This window comes from Salmo trutta, chromosome 1, assembly GCF_901001165.1.
Source record: "Salmo trutta chromosome 1, fSalTru1.1, whole genome shotgun sequence".
NCBI lineage: Eukaryota > Metazoa > Chordata > Actinopteri > Salmoniformes > Salmonidae > Salmo > Salmo trutta.
In genome coordinates, this window is record NC_042957.1 from 24,567,050 (window position 1) to 24,584,229 (window position 17,180).

At 40.4% G+C, this 17,180-nt stretch overlaps 1 protein-coding gene across 1 annotated transcript; it reads right to left on the reverse strand.

Annotated features, from left to right (window-relative positions):
- Positions 1-483: 483 nt before the first annotated feature.
- Positions 484-13,472, reverse strand: LOC115191915 (adhesion G-protein coupled receptor F2-like). The gene is made up of 19 exons (XM_029749937.1): positions 13,240-13,472; positions 9,853-9,899; positions 9,125-9,185; positions 7,287-7,299; positions 6,948-7,076; positions 6,682-6,834; positions 6,396-6,460; positions 6,162-6,220; positions 5,890-6,020; positions 5,324-5,560; positions 4,930-5,163; positions 4,685-4,825; positions 4,281-4,474; positions 3,815-3,994; positions 2,001-3,317; positions 1,850-1,891; positions 1,707-1,742; positions 1,258-1,323; positions 484-1,027 (listed from the first exon to the last, which is right to left on the reverse strand). The coding sequence occupies exons 2-18, from the start codon at positions 9,888-9,890 to the stop codon at positions 1,273-1,275; spliced, it is 3,081 nt and encodes a 1,026-aa protein (XP_029605797.1). The 5' UTR covers positions 9,891-9,899; positions 13,240-13,472; the 3' UTR covers positions 484-1,027; positions 1,258-1,272.
- Positions 13,473-17,180: the final 3,708 nt, after the last annotated feature.

Sequence of the window (17,180 nt, forward strand, 5' to 3'; positions counted from 1 at the left end):
AACTCATTGATTCTCATTGCAAATAGGCTCAGGATAACTCCTGATGAAGTTGGGTAGCTGATATTCAGAGCTTAAATAGCCAAATTGATTAGTCATAGGAATCAGAACTAATAAAGGCAATGCAACTGCCTGTTTTTTGCAAACGGTAGGCCTACCACATGGATGGGCATTCATAAGATTCCATTGTGTGCTGACATGGTAGGCTACACCCCAGTAAGCATGGACCGACGCCGACATCTTTTGGCAGTATTTTTTGGTTGTTTTACAAACGGTAAGCCTACCACATAAATGGACCAAATCTGAACCAATCAATGTTTGGTTCAGATTTTTCTATTCTGGACCAGACTTGATTTGGCCCAAAATGATTTGGCCTATAAATGACTTATTTTCAACTTTCATTCAGAACCGAAAATTTACCTGATTTCAACATCTGGAAAATACGTATTGTATAAGTGTTTTGAACGTCATTTTTCTTCCTGGGACTTTTCTAGTTTTGCAGGGGCAACAATTTTTTTGTCTCGCCTAGGGTGGCAGAACAACCAGGACCGGGCCTGGTCTACAGCACCCCTCTGATTGAATCCCGGCCTTATTGTTTATTACAATCATTTGATTTACACATTTCATCTACAGTCATAATGCAAGTACAGGACAACTCAGTTAATAAATCATATTAATGAAATGTCATTGACCAAATTAGCAGTAATATTATGACATCTCTTCTGACGTCAAAGTATGCTACAGTACTGTTTGTAGAAAATAGGAATAAAAATATTTCCAGGAAATCACAAAGATGTGTTTAGCAATTGATTAATGTGTATGAGTTTAGTTATTAATATGAAATGTAATATGTTATTGACATAATATAATTAAATAATGATAAGACCTGCCTAAACACCACCTAAACCCCACCCATCCCCGTCTTTGAGGAACCAACCAGGTGGATGTTTCCCTCTGGGTGAGAGTAGTGGCAGATGGGTGGGTTGGTCCTGATCCAGTATATAGCTTGATCCAGTATATAGGTAGTTCTCTGAGGTAGAAAACATATGATGAGTACAGTGTTCTTCAATCCCCAATCCTGCAGACCCTTAAGGTGTGCAGGCTTTTATTACAGCCCAGTACTAACACGTCTGATTTAACTTATAAGGGCTTGAAGAGTAAAACATTGTGTAATAGTTAAGTGTTAATTGCATTTATTAAATGACATGTGTTTGTCAGCTGCAGACAGACGTGTTTGTCCTTTATCAAGACTGTACAAACCTTGATGTTCATCACTTATTTGAAGGGGACTTTCATATTCTCACTTTTCTCTTTGGGAGTAGGTGCCTGGTAAGAGAGGTGATCTGAGCTTTCAGTAACGCTTGCATTAAGTTGCTTTTCTGTGCAGTAACACTGTTCGTTCTATAATAACGCCATTGTATTACAATGTTGGTATATTGTACTTTAATTGGCTTTGCGTTCTAATTACAAAGGAATGCAGCTGAGAGTTTTTTGTTATTACACACTCCATATTCCATTTGTGTATAACAAAAGCCATTCAGTTCCATTACTATTACAGAGCAATTGCCATAGTACTATGTGATTACAATGTCGTAACTAGCATAATTATAGCAACAGGTATAAGAGCAACTTAAAGAAAATGTAAACACATGTTCCTGCTCTATAAATGAATGGGAAGACAACAAAGCAACTATAAGAGCAGAACTCACCCCAGCCAAGATTACTTTCAACACTTCGTCTCGCACCTGGTATTAACATGACAAAAAGCAGTAGTGGTAGTACACAGTTCACTGTTGAAACACACTATTAAAATATATTAAATAACATAAGATCCCTAATGATTGACAAATACCTTTTTCTCTGCAAAACATCCAGTCAGTAAAATGAAGAAGCCCTGACAAAAATTTGACACAATAAATACAATGGTTAAAATTGATTTCAGCTCCTTTCACCCAATAGTTTCAGACAAGAATATTTTTCATGGAAAATGGATGAAAAAGTACCTGTAAGGAGTTTATGATGGTGAAAGCATAATGCTTCACAACATCCATTATTTGGTTGAACTCAATGAGCACAAAGAATCCGAAAACCCATGTTATCCCAAAGACTGGTGTTAAAAAGACCACCACTTTCAGGATGCTTTTGGCTGCCTCTTTCTCGTCGGCTTTACTCCCATCAGGGACATTGGACTTTAGGAGCGTCATGATGACAACACACATGGAGAACAGATTCATCAAAACAATCGTCCCGACGGGCAGAAGAAATGCGTGAATGGACCCTTTCAGAAGTCCATCGTAAATGAGCCAGCAGGTTGTTGTGTTGTGGTAGGGGTTTCCTGTGTATTTGTAGTACACATAGGTAGCTGCCACGATCACTGTGGGACAGACGTAGCCGAGGACGGTGGACAAGAGCAGATACACCCTCTTCCTCAGCGGGTGGAAGACGAAGATGAGCTGGTGTAGTAGCATGATGCTGAGGCATAGCATCCAGCAGAACATAGCCAGAAAGAAGAAATGCTTGGTCACGGTCAGGATGAGGCACCAGGTCGCAGAGATGCTGGGGAAGGAGGAGGCCAGGAAACTGCAGTCAGCCAATAAAAGGCATAGAGAGATGTTGACCAGGGCTGTGTGGCGGAAGTGTGAGAGGTTGGACTTCACAACGGCCGACCACACCAGCGCCTCGATGAAGAGGAAGACAATAAGGGAGCAGATGGACACGCCCAGGCCTACGTAGGTAATCTCATCCAGAAAGGGCAGGTTCACCGGGGTCTTGGACATCAGCACTGAGAAGGAGGTCAGGTGGGTGCACTCGCAGTAGCTTCTATTGTTGACCATTTCCTTCCACTTGCAGCCTTCTTCAGACCATTCCTTCAACGTGGTGTTCCAGAACACACAGAGGATTTTAGAGTGTCGAGACATTGACTGGTTGATGGGAAAGTTCAATTTGATGTCTATTTTGGAGTCGTTACTGTTTTGCAGTGTGGCTGACACCACAATGCTAGGGAACTCACTGTCTGGGAATTTTGAATTGTTTAATTTGTCAGCCAGGTTTTTGACTCCCACAGTTTTTACTATTCCTGAGGACTGGGCCAATTTGACCTCCACGCCAAACACAGTTCGATTGCAAGATGAGTTGTTTTGAGCTCGGCAGAGTTTGAATTGTAGATTTGGGGTGTCATTTCCGTTACTGGTATTCATTTTGATGTTCTTCACTAGACCCTCGACAGACTTGAGGTATTTTGAAGACATTCCATATTCAATGGTTTTGTTGACTGCCTTCCATGGGTTATTTAACATGTTGCTAGCTGCATCAACAAAAACCTGTGAATTGTATTTTACAAATGAATGCTTCTGTATGAGATATATTGTACACAGCAGTATAACTCTTGACTGGGGTATGTGCAAGTCACCCAATATTTGGCAACAGTTTAAAGGTGCAATCAGCGGTTCGAACAATAACAAAGCGCAACTGTTTTGGTCAATATCTCAGGGATGGAGCTGGAGGAATATAACCACTCTCAAATTCAAAGAGGGAGCTATGGATGCAAAGACTGAAATGATAGTTTTAACCATTCTCCAGATGTATAGTGTATGTTTACAATTACATTGTTTACAAACTTTGGAGTAAACAAGCTTATATTTTGGGTTATGAAGGGGGGAAGACAGTTGAAGTTACATAAGCATTTATAAGTTATATTTTTCTAGAATCAATGGCTATGTATCATTACTTTATCATGACTTTAGTCAAATCGACGTATCAACTGCAGATTGCTCCTATAAAGAGTAATCTATCTAAAATAAAAAACAGAATGGCTCACATCTAAAACAGACTCATCCAGGGTGATAGTTTCTGATGCTTCAGACATGACATCCAGAACACTGATGGAGGCATTCAAATCAGCAACTGAGCTGTTCATTTCAGCAACTGTGTTGTTCTTCAACCTAGAAAATATTTCACGAGCAACGTCCTGTGTGGCCCCAAGTCCCTCTCTAAAGTTCTGGAATGGTACAACACACATGGAGTAGTCATTTTCTTTGCAATACCAACACATTCTACCGGCCTAAAACATTTTAATGATAGTCACATTATTCAAGTGGCTGGATATGTAGTTGAATAATGTGATTCATCACCAACCCGTGAGTAATGTTGTCATATTACTGTAATGCAGGAATGCAAGCTCTTTCACTCAAAACATAGGCATTCACCAAAACACTACCAATGTTCCATATCAACTTTAAAGTGTGAGAGTTATATGAGTGCAGGAGGTTTAAGGCCATACTCACTGCTGCTGAGATGAGAATTTTATTAAGTTCCTCATTGACACAGTTATCCAGCACATCCATCCATGCAGGCCCATTGCATGTCCTCTCGTTATACCCCACTCTCCTCGGCTCACATTGTCGGATGACAATAGTGTCACCTTTTGGGGTTTTTGGCCAAAGATAATCTACTAAACAAGCCATCTCCTTTTCCTTAGCTGATAAAAACAAGCGTCGGTCAGTGAGGAGTATTAATAAGAACTAAACATCCACTTCATTTTTGTACATTTTGTATAAATAAACCATAGAAGTTTATTACTGTCACTCAAATGTGTTTTTTAAGTGAATTGTTGAAGTGGTGTTATGTCCAAAAAGGATGAAGAGGATTAAGCAAATTCATTGAAAGGACTCATACAACCTAAACATACCATAAATCACTGGTATAGTTATGCTTGCACTTTCAGTCTCATTCTCCTGGTTTGTAAATTTGACTGTGAAAACATGCGGTAATATCGATTGCTCGCAATTTATCTTTGGAGTTATGCTGTAGCTGGTCCCCGCTGGCAAGACTAGAAAAGAATGTTGACATTTTTCTCAAGTTACGGCAACTTTATACATTTTGAGCACTAAGAGAAATAAGGTGATAGTTCGAGACACAGTTCATAAAGAGTACCTGTGATTGGATTTGGGGGTTCCATTTGAGCTTGGTATGACCAAGTAACATTGTAAATCTCCGTGCTGTTCTCGATGGTTGCATTGACCATCACACTTTGAGGGCTTGTATCTTGGCATTCTACAGTCAGTGGGGTACTCGTCATGGTGATCTGATCTGGTAGCAGGGCTACCTTCAACTCTGCAGAGGCTGCGTGCACAATGGATCCTTTGGAAAATCCACACTTATAAATTCCTTTAGAAGCAATAAAAAAGCAATAAACAGGATCATATCAGTAGGTCTATTTCAGCATCGAACAAATCAGATGCACTGTTTACAATAACCACATAAACAGGAAATATAATCCTACTCCCTCGATTTATATTGGCAAGCATCATAGGTCTCTCAGACACACCTGCCCAGTTCCCTGACAACTTTTTAATTTGGACTGTGGTACAGTTAGGTGATGCCTCTGGGAAGGTGACGGTTATGCTGGTTCCAGTGTTCAGAACAAATGTCTCATTTCCCTTTATCAAGTTCCAGTTCCAAGAGCCATCTGTTTCATCAAATGTTGTTTCTTTAAATGTGCAACTCAGTATCGGTGTTGAGCGGTATGGCACTTTGTTCATTGGATACTTAATGCTTACAAATCCTGTGGAAAAGTAGAGACATACAATATCAATACAATAAATAATACAATAGATCTTTACACGTTTCACATAATCATTACCAACATAACATAGTCAATTTCATACCATAATTCTTGCTACATTTCTTAATATCATACTTTCTTTGCACTTGTTTGTATGGTCCATAGGTTATCATAGAACCAAAAGCTTTGCAACTCTGAAACTGCATCTGATTGGAGTGTGCAGAGACTCCATTTTCACTATAGTATTTTCTCCTGTGCCTTATCTGAGCCTAATGTGGCAGATCTCCTCGTGGTCTTAATATCACTATGTGAAAGGACTGTACATTTACCTGATGTTTCAACAGATATTTTGGCAGAGGAGCCTACAGTAGCTTCCAGGTCAGCTGTTATTATTGTAAGTTTTTTAGTCAGAAATATGACACTGAGATCCACTTCGAAATCAACAATGTGGCCATCACCCCTTATGTGTCAATATTGAGTTTCCAATGGGTGAAAGGGAGACAAAAACAAAAATTGATGTTGCATCTTTGGGGAGAAAAACAAGCACTCTGCCAAATATTAAGGAATGAATATATCCCATAATAAATGTTGAATGTATTACCTAGGTCCAGATACATTAAGGCCCTCAAACCCATTTAATTGTTGAAAACCCTCTGTGAGCTGAGAGAAAAAGGAATTGTGTTAATCAATATTAAATATAATGTATCACTTGTTCAGGTTATAAGAAATGCATATACTTTTCTTTAAGTCATTATACATTTTATTAATTTAATCTAAACCAAATTATACTATTTCATCAGATTTTAATTCCCTAAATATACAAATGAAAATGTACCTGTTGTTTGATAGTATTAGTTTCACTAAATACTTTTTCCACAGTGACTGTTCCATTAAAGGAAACTATGTAAACAAAAACAAAACATTAGAATTGTGACAGTCTAACACCGCAACAATATCAACCACAACATTAATAATAGCAGTGGATGACAATTATTAGTAGAAATAACAACAACAATTATACAATGAATAATTAATAATGATCAATATTTGTTAATAGTATTATCTATCCTATTGATCATATCAAATAATGGTAGTAAAAATAACAGTGTCAACAATAATACCTTTCACTTTGGGAATACAGAAGGCCGGCAAGTAAGAAATATTTGCATTACAATATGAGTCATTGCAACACTGGAACTCGTCACACACGGCGTTGCTCCAGATGTACTTTGTCGAACAGTTACATGTAGAATTATCCCCAACAGTTTCACATTCTACACAGAAACACACATTATCAATCAACAACAATCAGACTACGGATGAAAAAACACTGATAGAGGAACATTTCTCTATGAAACCATATTTGGTAGAAATAGTGATACTGTACCCGCTGTTAGTTCAAGCAGTTCAATAGTCATACTCCCGTTATCTGTAGTTATTTCCTTGATCGATGATAGAGTACCAGAGATGTCCAATGTAACATTGCTCTCTACCATGAACTCAGCCATGTAGGTATCTAAAACAATCAGTGACATAAAGGAACATTTTTTATTTTAAGCAAATGTGCAAGAGAGCCTTTTTGGCTCTTCAAGAGTGCATCTGCTTGTGTGAGAGAGTTAGTAAATTAACTTGTCCTCATGTGGCCCTTTTCTAGTTCTCGTCATATAGAGTAACCTGCCTGGTTTGTTATGTATTCAGACATAAATCTACAGATCAATTAACTCACCCACTGCTAAGGCCTGTGTAAATGAAGAGAGAGAGACACATTAGATATCATCATCAAAGGGTCAATAACTACATATGTCCACTAGAATTAATCTGTGAGATAAGATACATTCATTAGGTTACCTCCATATCTGTTGTTTTTATCGGTGCTTACCTTTACTTAGTTTACTTGACTAACATCCATGGCTACTGTGTAAATTGTCCAACTGGCTCATTTCAAGTGCTACTGCAATGTACAGTTGAAGTCGGAAGTTTACATACACTTAGGTTGGAGTCATTAAAACTCGTTTTTCAACCACTCCACAAATTTCTTGTTAACAAACTATAGTTTTGGCAAGTCGGTTAGGACATCTACTTTGAGCATGACCAGTCATTTTTCCAACAATTGTTTACAGACAGATTATCTCACTTATAATTCACTGTATCGCAATTCCAGTGGGTCAGAAGTTTACATACACTAAGTTGACTGTGCCTTTATAAACAGCTTGGAAAATTCCAGAAAATGATGTCATGGCTTTAGAAGCTTCTGATAGGCTAATTGATATCATTTGAGTCAATTGGAGGTGTACCTGAGGATGTATTTCAAGGCCTACCTTCAAACTCAGTGCCTCTTTGCTTGAAATCATGGGAAAATCTAAAGAAATCAGCCTAGACCTCAGAAGAAAATGGTAGACCTCCACAAGTCTGGTTCATCCTTGGGAGAAATTTCCAAATGCCTGAAGGTATCACGTTCATCTGTACAAACAATAGTACGCAAGTATAAACACCATGGGACCACACAGCCGTCATACCGCTCAGTACTTTGGTTCGAAAGTGCAAATCAATCCCAGAACAACAGCAAAGGACCTTGTAAAGATGCTGGAGGAAACAGGTACACAAGTATCTATATCCACAGTAAAACAAGTCCTGTATCGACATAACCTGAAAGGCCGCTCAGCAAGGAAGAAGCCACTGCTCCAAAACCGCCAAAAAGCCAGACTACGGTTTGCAACTGCACATGGGGACAAAGATCACACTTTTTGGAGAAATGTCCTCTGGTCTGATGAAACAAAAATAGAACTGTTTGGCCATAATGACCATCGTTATGTTTGGAGGAAAAAGGAGGAGGCTTGCAAGCCGAAGAACACCATCCCAACCGTGAAGCACGGGGGTGGCAGCATCATGTTGTGGGGGTGCTTTGCTGCAGGAGGGACTGCTGCACTTCACAAAATAGATGGCATCATGAGGAGGGAAAATTATGTGGATATATTGAAGCAACATCTCAAGACATCAATCAGGAAGTTAAAGCTTGGTCACAAATGGGTCTCCCAAATGGACAGTGACCGAAAGCATACTTCCAAAGTTGTGGCAAAATGGCTTAAGGACAACAAAGTCAAAGTATTGGAGTGGCCATCACAAAGCCCTGACCTCAATCCTATAGAAGATTTGTGGGCAGAACTGAAAAAGCGTGTGCGAGCAAGGAGGCCTACAAACCTGACTCAGTTGCACCAGCTCTATTAGGAGGAATTTTCCAAAATTCACCCAACTTATTGTGGGAAGGTTGTGGAAGGCTACCTGAAACGTTTGACCCAAGTTAAACAATTTAAAGGCAATGCTACCAAATACTAATTGAGTGTATGTAAACTTCTGATCCACTGGGAATGTGATGAAAGAAATAAAAGCTGAAATAAATAATTCTCTCGACATTTCACATTCTTAAAATAAAGTGGTGATCCTCACTGACCTAAGACAGGGAATTCTGTCTTAGGTCAGTGAATTCTGTCTTAGGTCATTTAAACTGAGTTTAAATGTATTTGGCTAAGGTGTATGTAAACTTCCGACTTCAACTGTACTGCTTACCTGGTGGTAGAGGAATACCACGCCGCAGTAAAGTATTACCGCTCTGGCCCACATCGTTTGTCTGATGGAAGCAAAGAAAATGTACACTACTTCAACAATTTGGACACATTAATGAATTAAAACATCAATTTTCATGACAGACAATAGTGATACTGTAGTGAGACTCCATTGGTGTTCTTATTATCGACCTTACTGTTGTATTTTTGTCTCATTTGAGTCCTTGCTACTTGTTGATTTTATTATTCTATTCAGATTTTATTGCCCATTTCTGGGTGGTTTATTTTCTTTTATGTTTCACTCTGAGGTAGATACTGTTGTAAAGAATATAGGTCATGACCATTATTAACTAGCCTTTTATCTCCTGAGCTCCTTTTCCTGAAGTATACAAAGTCCAAATTAGCTAGTCAAACTTTCTTTTGCATTACTTTGCATGCCCCCATAATACAGACAAAGCAGTCCTGTTGACCTGCTTATGACGCAATGAATAACCCTTGTCAATCAACCTCTGCTCATTAAACAGAACATAGAACAATCCACTCACTATGTACACTGTATGTCCTCTCAATTATTTACATGGCCATATAAACAAAAAGCCATTATTTTATTAAACTACACTGCCACAGCACATTATTTGCTCGTGTTTATTAATTAAAGAAGACCATCAACATTTTACTTGAGGTTATTTTTCAGTTTTTAAACAACTAAATGACCGACATCAGTTCACTTACTTGAATTCCATTTTGTTCTTGTTTTCTGTGAGCTCCATGTGCAGTTTCTGTAGAGATAAATCAGATGATTCCTGAACTGTGCGATGTAGTAGGGAGTTGTACATAGTTTAACGCAGAAAACCTGGTAATTAACTACAAAGACCATAGTTCATTGCACGCCTGCTTAAACTTGTTCATCAGTTGATTGGCGAGCCTGAAAATACATGATCTAAGTGATTCATAGCTGATATTCAGAGTCATAAAAGTGTACCTTATTTACTTTGAAGAACTACTAAAATAGTGATTTTGTCATATAGCATAGACAGTAGCTCTGTCACGCCCTGACCATAGAGAGCCTTTTTATTCTCTATTTTGGTTAGGTTGGGGTGTGACTAGGGTGGGTAATCTAGGTTGTTTATTTCTATGTTGGCCTGGTATGGTTCCAAATCAGAGGCAGCTGTTTTTTGTTGTCTCTGATTGGGGATCATATTTAGGCAGCCATTTCCCCACTGGTTTTTGTGGGATCTTGTTTTGAGTTAGTGCATGTAGCACCTCTGATGTCACGGTTCGTTGTTTGTTTCTTTTTGTTTGGAAGTTTCGCTTGAATAAATATGTGGAACTTTAATCACGCTGCGCCTTGGTCCGTCGCTCCACACGATCGTGACAGAAGATCCCACCAAACCAGGACCAAGCAGCGTGCCCAGGAGGAGAAGGTATCCTGGGCTTGGGAGGAGATCAAGGAGGAGAAAATAACCTGGACATGGGAAGAAATCATCTAGGGACACGAAAGCCTTCCTTGGAAGCAGACACAAGGTGATAAGGGAGGTCCGCAACGACGGCCGGGGTTCGCGGCCACAATGAAAGCCCAAAAGACAGTCTGGGGGGGGGGCACACGGGGTGGTCGGTGGAGCTGAGGAGTCAACCGGAGCCAGTCTGGGAGAAGTTGGAGAAATTGGAGGAGATTGAACGGAGAGAGTCAGAGACCGTCAGTGAGTTGATGGAGAAATTGGAGGAGAGAGAAAGGAGAGAGTTGTTGTGTTGGTGTATGATGCACGACATTCGCCCTAAGGAGCGTGTTATCCGTTTGATGCCACCTGAGTTAGCTCTCCGTACTCGTCCTGAGGAGCGTGCTATCAGTCTGGTAAAATCTGTGCCGGCTCTACGCACCAGGTCTCCAGTGCGCCTCCATAGCCCAGTACGTCCTGTGCCAGCTCCCCGCACTCGCCGTGCGAAGTGTGTCATCGTTCTGGTACAATTTGTGGTGGCTCTACGCACCAGGTCTCCAGTGCGCCTCCACAGCCCAGTACATCCTGTGCCAGCTCCCCGCACTCGCCATGCGAAGTGTGTCATCGTTCTGGTACAATTTGTGCCGGCTCTACGCACCAGGTCTCCAGTGCGCCTCCACAGCCCAGTACGTCCTGTGCCAGCTCCTCGCACTCGCCCTGAAGAGCGTGTCACCAGTCCGGTGCAACCTGTGCCGGTCCCACGCATCAGGCCTCCAGTGCACCTCCCCAGTCTGGTATGTCCTGTGCCTGCTCCACGCACTCGTCCTGAAGTGCGTGTCACCAGTCCGGTGCCCCCTGCACCGGCTCCACGCACTAGGCCTCCAGTGCGCATTCACAGTCCAGAGCTTCCGGCGACGGTCCCCAGTCCAGAGCTTCCGGCGACGGTCCCCAGTCCAGAGCTTCTGGCGATGGTCCCCAGTCCAGAGCTTCCAGCGACGGTCCCCAGTCTGGAACCTCCTGCGACAGTCCACGGTCCGGAGCTTCCAGGCAAGGTGTCCAGTCCAGCTCCAGGGAAGGAGCTTTCCTCCGCGCCGGTGTTCAGTCCCGCTCCATGGTGGGAGCCTTCTTCTGCGCCGATGCCCAGTCCAGGCACGGTGTTCAGTCCTGCTCTATGGCCGGAACCCTCCTTTGCGCCGGTGCCCAGTCCAAGCACGCCGTCCAACCCAGCTCCATGGCCGGAGTCCTCCTTTGCGCCGGTGCCCAGTCCAGGCACGGCCTCTAGTCCCGCTGCAAGGCTGGAGCCTTCCTCCGCGCCGGTGCCCAGTCCAGGCACGGCATTCAGCCCAGCGCCATGGCTCGATCCGGGGTCTGGGCGGGGGTTACGACATGCACCTGAGCTGCCACCGACGCTAGATTCCCACCCGGACCCTCCCATATAGAGTCAGGTTTTGCGGCCGGAGTCCACACCTTTGGGGGGGGGGGGGGGGGGGGTACTGTCACGCCCTGACCATAGAGAGCCTTTTTATTCTTTATTTTGGTTAGGTCGGGGTGTGACTAGGGTGGGTAATCTAGGTTGTTTATTGTGGGATCTTGTTTTGAGTTAGTGCATGTAGCACCTCTGATGTCACGGTTCGTTGTTTGTTTCTTTTTGGAAGTTTCGCTTGAATAAATATGTGGAACTTTAATCACGCTGCGCCTTGGTCCGTCTCTCCACACAATCGTGAAAAGCTCTATAGAGATGAGATGATGACTTGGAATGAAATAATAAAGTCATCAAATAAAACTAATATTTTATTAAAGTAATGTGATTAAATGATGGTTAATTAGTGATAAGCAGTAATGGGCAGTCACTACCATCATGGGACTTTCATTAATTGTTTTATTCAGTGTTACAGCATTTAACCCGCATAGTGCATTTAATGTCTAATCGAAACTGAAATCGAAAACCGTGTTTTTTTTGTAATAATCGAACCGAAACCAAACAGACCCCAAAAAGCAGTAATAGCTCAGCACACCTACACAGTCAGCTGGGTCACCATGTTGATACTAAATCCAGTAATTACAAAATATCATGGTTCGTTAAGAGGTTGTTTTTGTATCACAACCCATTAAAAACTAAATATGCTTAGTTATTCATTAATTTATGGACTCTCAATATGACATTCATTTGAGCATTAATGAGATGGTACACCAGGTTAGTGTGAATGGAACAGAAGACTACACAGAAGCAACCTATATACACTTGAAGGTTGAAGTCACCTGGACTCTCATTATGACATTCATTTGAGGATTAATGAGATGGTACACCAGGTCTGGGGTTACATTGCCCCAAACCTTTTTATTTTCTGTCTATTGAAGTTCACTTTATTTGAAAAGACAGTGAGCAAAAATGAACTGGAGAGTCTCAATTGAAAGTACTTTTTAATCCAGAAGTAGGGTAATCTGGGCCTGGGAAATCTAGCCTAACTAATTATTAGACTACTTAAAATGTTACCAAATAAAAATGGGTCACAATATTCATGTAATAAGATGTTGAAAATGTATTTTCAAACCACAACTTGGCATACATTTGAATAAGAATATACAGGGCAAACCCCAAGTATTAGGCAGTATGAACCATTTGTAAATGCAGTGCATAGAAATTATGAAAGATAATAGCTTTTCAGTAAGAGGAGATACTGACCTTTCCTCAAGAAATCTGCTCTTAAACCTGGGTTTGACCTGTGAAACTAGTGATCAAAAATTGGGATGCAGTTTGTAATCCATGTCTACCAGGAGACCATCGGGGTAGGCTGAATGCTCACAGTGAACAGGCTGCGTCTGCCTAAAGGAAATGGGAAAATGCTTGAAAGCAGCACGACGGAGGCGGCATATGACAAAGAGTAGCTACATTGAAAAAGTGATCTATTCCATTTGCATGGCGGGTATCTCCCTATGCCATCTGGACTGGTCAACATGGGCCTTCAGCTTTCCATCCGCATTTGGCTACCAAATACAGCTTTCACCTTGAGGAGGTTACAGCCTGTCACAAGAGGAAATGTTGTCTGGACATGTCATCCCTATACATTTAATTCTTATACATTCAATTGAGGAAAGACAGATGGAGCCGTTAGTGCCCCAATGTGTTTGGTTATTTTGTTGCAAGTATATACCTTCTAGGCATTACAGAACACAATGCTTGATGAGGCTGTAAGCCTAGCGTGCCACACACATTGAGAAACAGTGACCTCGTAACTACTTCAATACTGGTTAAAATGGACAAAACAACATCATGTTCTTAAAATTAAACTTCTTAGGGCTAGGCCCCATTTTTCTCACTTTCCACCTGAATGAAGTGCCCAAAGTAAACTGCCTGTTGCTCAGGCCTTGAAGCCAAGATATGCATATAATTGGTATCATTGGAAAGAAAACACGTTTAAGTTTGTAGAAATGTTAAAATAATGTAGGAGAATATAACACAATAGATATGGTAGGAGAAAATCCCCCAAAGAACAAACAGAATTGTATTTTTTTGCGAGAACATCCTCTTAGAATGGCAAGTATAAGGTCATACTGAGAATTAGCTCCCTGGATGCAATTCCTATGGCTTCCACAGTGTCAGCAGTCTATGTTCAAGGTTTCAGGCTTGTAACTTCAAAAACGAATAAGAAATATCAGTTTTAGTACAGGGACACAGTCTTGGAAATTCGTGTTTGCGCTCGCCATGAAGACAGTATGCACCTGCTAAAATCCTAGTGAACATACTTCTTTCCGTAAGAAATATTATAGTTTGATTATATTTTAGGGTATCTGAGGAGTAAATAGCAACGTATTTTGACTTGTTGAAACAATGTTTATGGGTAGATTTTCAGATTACTTTTTCGGCAAGTTGAACCAGTGGATTACTCAAATCAATGGCGCCAACTAAACTGACTTTTTGGTATATAAAGAAGGATTTTATCTAACAAAATGACACGTCATGTTATAGCTGGGACACTTTGGATGACAAATCAGAGGACTATTTTCAAAAAGTAAGTGAATATTTAATCGCTATTTGTGAATTTATGAAACCTGTGCTGGTGGAAAAATATTTGGATTTAAGAGAATTTAACAAGAATTTAAGCTTTCAACTGATATAAGACACTTATATGTACCTAAATGTTTAAAATCCATAATTTTTATGATTATTTCTTTGAACTGCGCGCCCTCCAGTTTCACCGGAAGTTGTCCCGCTAGCGGGACGCCTAGGCTTAACTGACTTGCCTAGCTAAATAAAGGTAAATAAAAATAAAATAAATAAATGTTGTATTGTATGACAACATACAATTCTGAGTTGAATAAGTATTTCCTTGAAGGCCAGATTGTTCTACTGTAACAGTGGGATGAATGGTTTACAGCAGGTGTTGCCAACAGGCGGCTCGCAGGCAAAAACTGGCCCACAAGTGTTTTTCATATACACTACCATTCAAAAGTTTGGGGTCACACAGAAATATCCTTGTTTTTGAAAGAAAAGCACATTTTTTGTCCATTAAAATAACATCAGATTGATCAGAAATACAGTGTAGAAATTTTTTATTTTGTAAATGACTATTGTAGCTGGAAATGGCACATTTTTTTAAATGGAATATCTACATAGTCTTACAGAGGCCCATTGTCAGCAACCAAATAGTAAATAGTACCCGCAAAACACCAGTCTCAATGCCAACAGTGAAGAGTTGCAAAGAAAAAGCCATATCTCAGATTGGCCAATAAAAATAAAAGATTAAGATGGGCAAAAGAACACAGACACTGGACAGAGGAACTCTGCCTTGAAGGCCAGCATTCCGAAGTCGCCTCTTCACTGTTGACATTGAGACTGATGTTTTGCGGGTACTATCTAATGAAGCTGCTGGTTGAGGACTTGTTAGGCGTCTGTTTCTCAAACTAGGCACTCTAATGTACTTGTCCTCTTGCTCAGTTCCCACTCTTCTTTCTATTCTGGTTAGAGCAAGTTTGCGCTGTTCTGTGAAGGGAGTAGTACTCAACGTTGTACAAGATCTTCAGTTTCTTGGCAATTTCTCGCATGGAATAGCCTTCATTCCTCAGAACAAGAATAGACTTACGAGTTTCAGAAGAAAGGCCTTTCTTTCTGGCCATTTTGAGCCTGTAATCGCACCCTCAAATATTGATTCTCCAGATACTCAACTAGTCTAAAGAAGGCCAATTTAATTGCTTCTTTAATCAAAACAACAGTTTTCAGCTGTGCTAACATAATTGCAAAAGGGTTTTCTAATGATCAATTAGTCTTTTACAATGATAAACTTGGATTAGCTAACACAACGTGCCATTGGAACACAGGAGTGATGGTTGCTGATAATGGGCCTCTGTACGCCTATGTAGATATTTCATAAAAAAATCTGCCGTTTCCAGCTACAATAGTCATTTACAACATTAACAATGTCTCCACTGTATTTCTGATCAATTTTATGTTATTTTAATGGACAAAACATGTGCTTTTATTTAAAAAACAAGGACATTTCTAAGTGACCCCAAACTTTTGAAAGGTAGTGCATATATGGTTTATATTGTTTTTAGTTTTTGGCCCCCCAAAAAATACACATTTTGGAAATTTGGGAATTTAGAAGATCTGTTCCCAAGTAGTCCCACAAAAAAAATATATATAAATATGTTGTCTCGTTGTAATGAAGGTATGAAATGATTGTTATTTTCAAATATAATCTATTTGTGCTATTTGCAGTGTACAAATGATTATAATTAGGTTCCATCTCCCCACCATCCACTCTGACAAAAATCGCCCGCGGCTGAATCTAGTTTATTGCCCCTGGTTACAGTCTGTTTGTGTCTAGAGCTGCATTGTGCAAACTCATCACCACGGAGAAGATGCAAATTGTTACTGGCAGCAACAAAGTATCAGAAAAGAGGTAGAGCCACATTGTACAATTAAGCAATAAGGCACAAGAGGCAGTGTTGTAACATGAAGACAGTCACTAGTAAATGGTGTTTTTCGGCGCGACGCGATAGTGATACAGTGCTCAGTGGCTACTGTATATGCAAACTCAGTTGGGTTGACATCATAATGTCATCATCTGGTAGTAATGACATCATTTTGATGAGTTTTGCTCACTGGGTAGGAACTCAGTTCTGGAACTCAATTCGGTGCAAAAATATTAATACGCCTACAGGAAAAAGAAACCCAGGGAAATATAAGACGATACACACACAACACAACAGTACCAATTGACTGTCATACCTCTACAAGCTTCAACTGATGCAAAGGCAGGTTGGACATGAAAATCAATTGTGTTCAACTAATTAACTGATCTCACTCATGACATGACTTTTAGTCTTATTTTAGCATTAACTTTTGTTTCCGTCTCAGTTATTACTTTACTGTAATGCCAATCCATCAATGTGGTTATACTGTCTATGGGTAGACCTTAGGTTGTCCTGACCTCACAGATTTGCTTAACTAAACTGATGGTTATCATAAAGTTATGCTTACAGTAGACTTTAAAGAAACATCACCTAATATGTTGTTCCACTCCCACTTTTAGAAACCAGAACAAAGGCTGAGTCAAAGCCACAATCATGCAAATGTTGCAGGAGTATTGCAAATCAACAGACATTATTTCTGCCATTTTTATT